Source organism: Antennarius striatus, chromosome 10 (genome assembly GCF_040054535.1).
Source record: "Antennarius striatus isolate MH-2024 chromosome 10, ASM4005453v1, whole genome shotgun sequence".
Taxonomy (NCBI): domain Eukaryota; kingdom Metazoa; phylum Chordata; class Actinopteri; order Lophiiformes; family Antennariidae; genus Antennarius; species Antennarius striatus.
The window spans coordinates 18,523,961-18,530,000 of NC_090785.1; the positions used below are offsets into that span (position 1 = coordinate 18,523,961).

Sequence of the window (6,040 nt, forward strand, 5' to 3'; positions counted from 1 at the left end):
AATAAGGGAGCTAAAATATGTCAGTTTGTCTCCACATAATATATTATAACACAGTTAAACTGCCTTTAATTTTTTAATTTAATTTAATTTAATTTAATTTAAATCACCTGTTTAAATTTGAGTTACATTCTGATTTTTAATAATAGTAGGGAAAGTAAAAACATGTAGCAACACAAACATAAATGTAAATTCTATATAGTAAACGTGGACAAGATGAAAATATGAAACTTTATTTATTGTTCCCAGAGGGTCATCCAAAGGCTGAGTACGTTGTCAGGAGATGTAACTTATTATGCAAGTTCTACTGCAATTATATTTGAGAAAATAATCATCCCAGGCATAAAAAAAAAAACGCTCTAAATGTTGTGATTTGCCTGCTTGCCTGCAAACGTCAAACCTTTTTCCTCGGCTTTGCTGCAGCTGTATTCTCTATGCATAATAGCAACATTCATCACACCTCCATTTGCAAAGGAAAATAATTTTGATTTACAATTACTTTTATTTATGCATTGATATTTGTATTATGAATGCATGAAGCCTTCAGAAACCAGTAAACCTACCATATGTATGCACTTTACAAAGCCACACGGAACACAAAGGCACATGCATGAACACAGACACATGAGGACACACACTTCCTCATCTAATGGCAGCGTTTCCATGGTGAATCTACTGGTGTGACATCTTCTCCCTCCTGTGTAGTGAGGGTTGCCATGGAGATGCTCTGCTCTGACAGTATGTGTTTGTGTCTATGGTTTATATCACCTGAAAAGAAATGTGTTTTTAATGTAATTATGTGAGGGTTTCTTTGTGTCTACGTGTGTTTAACCCAGCGATTCTGTGAGCTCACACGTTTGTGTGTCTTCATTGTGTGTCCTAGTTGGACCGATTTAAGGAGCCCCCAGCATTTGGGCCCATGTGTGATCTGCTCTGGGCTGACCCCCTGGAGGACTTTGGCAATGAGAAGACTCAGGAGTACTTTGGTCACAACACAGTCAGAGGCTGCTCTTATTTCTACAGGTACATGACAAATGACTTTTATTATCTATCTATCTATCTATCTATTATTATTATTATTATTATTTGAATTTTTTTTTATTTTATTTTTTTTTTAATTAATTTATCATTATTATTATCTTCCTATTTATTTGTTTATTTTATTATTATTATCTTATTATTATCTTATTACCAGTGGATATGTGCAATTTCCTCTGGGATTAATAAAGTATCTATCTATCTATCTATCTATCAATCCATCCATCCATCCATCCATCCATCCATCTATCTGGATTGTTTATGTAAACAACATGAATGTGAGTGAATATGGCTGCTTATGAGGCTAAGAGATATGAAGCAGTCTAATATCCAGGCAAGTTGGAATAAATGGAATCTTCCATGGACAAAAATAGGAAAAAATTGATGCTCAAGTTTGTCTGCGCGAGATCTTGGGTGTTTTTAATGATGTGGACACCATGTGATCAGCTGGCATTGCCCAAATATGACTTTCATCCACAGGCCTGGAATTTAATAAGTTTTCTGCAGACCTCAGACTATTGGGTTGGGATGTTGGTGATGAGAAGAGAGAAAGAGAGACTCTTCTCACATGGTAACACCCAATCCAAGATCCAATAACAATCACTGGGATTGAGAGACAGAAAATCTTTGCCAGTTTGCACACACACATTGAGACTACTAGGAAACACATAAACACAACATGTTCACCAACACACACACACGCAGTTCTGTTTCAGCATGAAACGATATCCCACAATCCCCAGGGAGACTGCACGGTTCTGTTGCTATGACAACTAGTTACTCCTGCCAGATATGGAGTGATATTAAGATACAGTGAGAGAAAGAAGGAGAGCATCATAGGAGGATGAGGGTGGTGGGTTAGACGATTACAGATGGAAATTAAAGAGTAATAATGGATTCAGATGGAGCGTTGGCTGGGCTGCAGCAGCGTCCTCCTCATGCAGAGCTCAGCGTTGTGCCGTGTTTTCTGCACAGAACATAGTTGTTGTCAATGTTTGCCGATCACAGCATCAACTGACCAGCTAGCACATCCTACCATCCTACCACAGCAGAGGAGGCCACTGGCTCTGCTTCGGCCTTCTCTGCACTCACTGACGCCTCCCGCTGGTTTCAGTCACACATAACATTAAACAAGCACAAAAACAAGTCAGAAACGACACTTACATCTGTTGTGTGGTTTTCAGAAATCTTGATATAATAAAATATAAAATGTTTGGCATGTATGTGGTTTTTACTGGATCTTTCTTCCCCCTTAATGATTTTTCCATGGCCCCATTTTCTAACTCTTTACTTCTTCTGCCCCTAGTTACCCGGCAGTGTGTGAGTTCCTACAGACCAACAACCTGCTGTCAATCATCAGAGCACATGAAGCACAGGATGCTGGGTAAGCTGACTGACTGTCGCGGCTCAGTCCTCCTCGGCTTAAAAGGGAGCGCCATTTAATTTAATGGCTTACCTTGACATTTCATGTTCCAAGCTGTTTTGTTGGGGTTTTTTTTTGTTTTTTTATGCCGGCGAATTACTGAAAATGCTTCACAATTTTCATTCTGTCCCTGTCAAATTGTGTTATTAGTATTGTTAGGGTTTGTTTGGCATAGAGCGCCAGCGCTCTGAATAAGATCCTTGTTAACTAACTCCTGAAAAGAGACTGCTGTAAAGCAAAGAGTGATGCACGGCTTGTACGACTAGCCTGAATATAGCAGTGGGGGTAAAACACAACTGTCTGACCCATAAATCCATTCCTGGCATCTGTTATATGAGTGTAAATCCTCTAAATATAATGCAGCAATTAAGGCAGCACTACTTTGAGTTGGGCTGTTTGGTGAACCCATTAGCAGTATTTGTCTGTCAAGCAGCTGGGTAGTCTGGGTAATCGTCCGTGGGTCTTGGTGGACTCCCACAGAGGCTGGTTAAAAAAAATAAATAACGTAATTTTAAATGTTTACACTTCCGTACCTGTGGGTATCGGCAATGTATAGATTAAATAGCTGGTGTTTGTGTAAAACCGCTGACACGTCTAGAAAATGGAAGGATGGGACGAGGAGCGGAGGCTGAACTAATTCTAAGCAGATTTAGTGTGTCTACATCAAAATGAAGAGTAAACCAGACACAATACCCAAAGGAAAAGGGAGATCTGCTCACAGCTGAGGGAAACTGATTGTGGATTTCTTTTTGCTGAATATTCCAGGAACTCCTCAGAAAACCAACAATAATAATAATATTTTTTTTAAAAATCTGGTATTTCTCTCTTTCTCTTTGTCGACCTGAATTGTTCTTGACATTGTAAAGTTTTGGTACAACAGTGTGTTTATTTTACTATTTCTTTAGAATGAAAAAAACAGATAAATATCTTTTGACTAACATGGGTGCATCCCAGTTCTCTTAATCTCACCCAGACTTCCCCTCGCTGGCGTCTCAGACCGTCTGAGTGATGATGAATGGAGAAAGAAAGAAATAAAGAGATGTATTTATAGAGTAAATGCGACGTCCTCTCCTCTGAAGTGTCACAGGAAGAGACGTCCTCCTCTGATGACGGCAGCGGCTGATCACTACTTCATCAGCCGTCTGTCATCTTTAGCAGCTCTGCAGACTTTCGATGAGTTAGCGTAGTTAGCGCTGCACTAAAGCTAATGAAGGTCCCACGGTTATCATAGCAGAGCAGCAGGAGGTGCAGGAATCCTTTCCTCTGTCAGAATGCATTGTTATTAGTTATTCACTATGTGCATTTTTATTCATGTCTATTCTGATTGCGAATTCATTATTTAATAACTCATATTATGAATATCTCGCCTTTTGAATACCAGGTATGTTGCAGGGAAAGTTTAAATTACACACCACATCAGACTTTAGCAGAGATGTGTGTGTGTCTGATCTCTGCTGGTTGGTCTGTAGGGGACGATCCATCCAGACTTGTTTTTTTTACTCGGCCTCTAGATCTGAGCCTGAGAATCTCAGTGTGTTGGCAGCTTCTCTCTGTGCTTTCAGACACACTCATTGACATTCTCCCTTTATCCTGTCGTTTTGCCCACACAGGTTCCTTCCTCATTTGTTTTTAAATACGCGGCTGTCTCGCCTCCTACCAGTATCTGCCTGGCTTTAGACCTCTGAAGCAGATCTTCTGCTTTTCTCAGCACCATGCTTTTATTTTTCAGTAGCTGTAACGTGGGTGGCTTTTTTTTTTCTCTCTCTCTCTTTCCTCAGGTATCGTATGTACAGAAAGAGTCAGACTACAGGTTTCCCTTCTCTCATCACCATCTTCTCTGCTCCGAACTACTTGGATGTCTACAACAACAAAGGTCTGCCACAGATGCACTCACAAACATATAGGTGCAAACGTACACATGCACACATTTGAAACAAAACAGAATTACTATTTTTAATATAAACATATATGTAACAGATATAATGACATACAGTTGATCATTAAATTGAATTTTTTTTTTTAAATTTCAGAAATTTGCCAAGTGCCGTAAAAAATAGATGAAGGAATTTTTAATACAGCTTTTCCAAAAATCCCAGCTTTATTTGTATAATTGCGCTGTTTTACTTTTCACACAAAAATCAAATTATTTTGTGAAATCAAAAGCTACCAGGGTCAAAATCCTCACAGTCCATTTCTGTAAAGGGCTCTAGTGATTGTCTTGTTTGACACTATAGTTCCTGCTTTGGTTACATCATTAACTAGTGTTTTACTAGTTGTTCTAGGGTCTTTAAACACATCTCTCACTACTTTGCTTCCTATCTCTGCCAGACTGTTTCTATACTGTGTCTCTAAATTTCTTGATGATACTCCTCACTCCACTTCGTGACACTTGGAAACTGTCATGCCTTTGCATATCCTTCTCCTGCTTTGTGAGCATCAACAATTCTTTTTCCCCAAATCTAAATAGATTTCTTTTGAATTCTTTTCAGCCTGAAAAGAATGCTGACAGCTCAAACTCTCACGAGGTTTTTATATTGTGTGTGAAATGTAGGACAACCCTTAGTTTTAGCTTGATTGATTGATTACAAGCTGTGATCATTACATAGTCAAAGCACGTGACTGCACAACAGCAGTTTGTGCTTTGGCTCAATGAAAAGGTGAGTTCTAAAGGGGAATCATTTTGACCCTGGTCGTTTTTGTTTTTTGTAAAATAATTTTGTTTCTATGGGCAAAGTAAATTAATGTATGCATTAAGAATAAAACCAGGATGTTTGGAAAAGTTGCGTTAAAAATGATTGATCTGTTTAACAGCACCAGGACTTGTAGCTTTGACCTCAACTGGAAAAATTTGAAATTATGTGAGAAGATTAGCGTTTGTGTGTTTGTGTCCAGCGGCGGTGCTGAAGTACGAGAACAACGTGATGAACATCCGTCAGTTCAACTGCTCTCCTCACCCCTACTGGCTGCCCAACTTCATGGACGTCTTCACCTGGTCGCTGCCCTTCGTGGGAGAAAAGGGTAAAACGTTACATTACACCCCAATTGTCATAAAATCAAGTTCAAGTTTCATTATTTAAAGATGACTCCTTGTAGAAGTCATTTATACACACTCTTTTATTATTATTATTTTTTGTATAATAACAAGACAAAGGGTTCTCTAAGGCAGAATCTTATAATACAGTTAAAGCTCAGCTTATGTCGTTTAAAGTTATGTCGTTCTCAATTGGTTTTATTAAAAACATACACGTAAAAATAAAAATCAAGTTTACGTCATTTTGCTCGACTCTACCTCTGTCTGCCAGAGGTAGATTCTTGAAATCGCTAGAAAACCATTGAAAGCATGTAATATCATGTTACTGTACATTAAATAGGAATTAAAACATGTATTAAGATACGTACGTATAGTTACAATATATACCGTTAAGTGTCACTTGTAATTCCTGTTATTGTTTTGAATTCAGAATACTTTATGCCAATATTATACGTGTATTTAGCAGCGACTCTCTCATTCACTGGTGATTTAAATCACTATTGCAAAATAGCAATAATAATACTTGTATTTGTTTAATAACCTTTTCTTTT

General features: G+C 38.2%; 1 protein-coding gene across 3 annotated transcripts in view; it reads left to right on the forward strand.

Moving 5' to 3' along the window:
• LOC137603037 (protein phosphatase 3 catalytic subunit alpha-like) overlaps nt 1-6,040 on the forward strand; it is a 36,708-nt gene that overhangs the window by 23,756 nt on the left and 6,912 nt on the right. For all 3 annotated transcript variants that reach the window (XM_068326220.1, XM_068326222.1, XM_068326221.1), the window contains exons 6-9: nt 881-1,020; nt 2,342-2,419; nt 4,237-4,331; nt 5,351-5,476. In XM_068326220.1, coding sequence (XP_068182321.1) covers nt 881-1,020; nt 2,342-2,419; nt 4,237-4,331; nt 5,351-5,476 — 439 coding nt within the window. The remainder of the gene's footprint in view (nt 1-880; nt 1,021-2,341; nt 2,420-4,236; nt 4,332-5,350; nt 5,477-6,040) is intronic.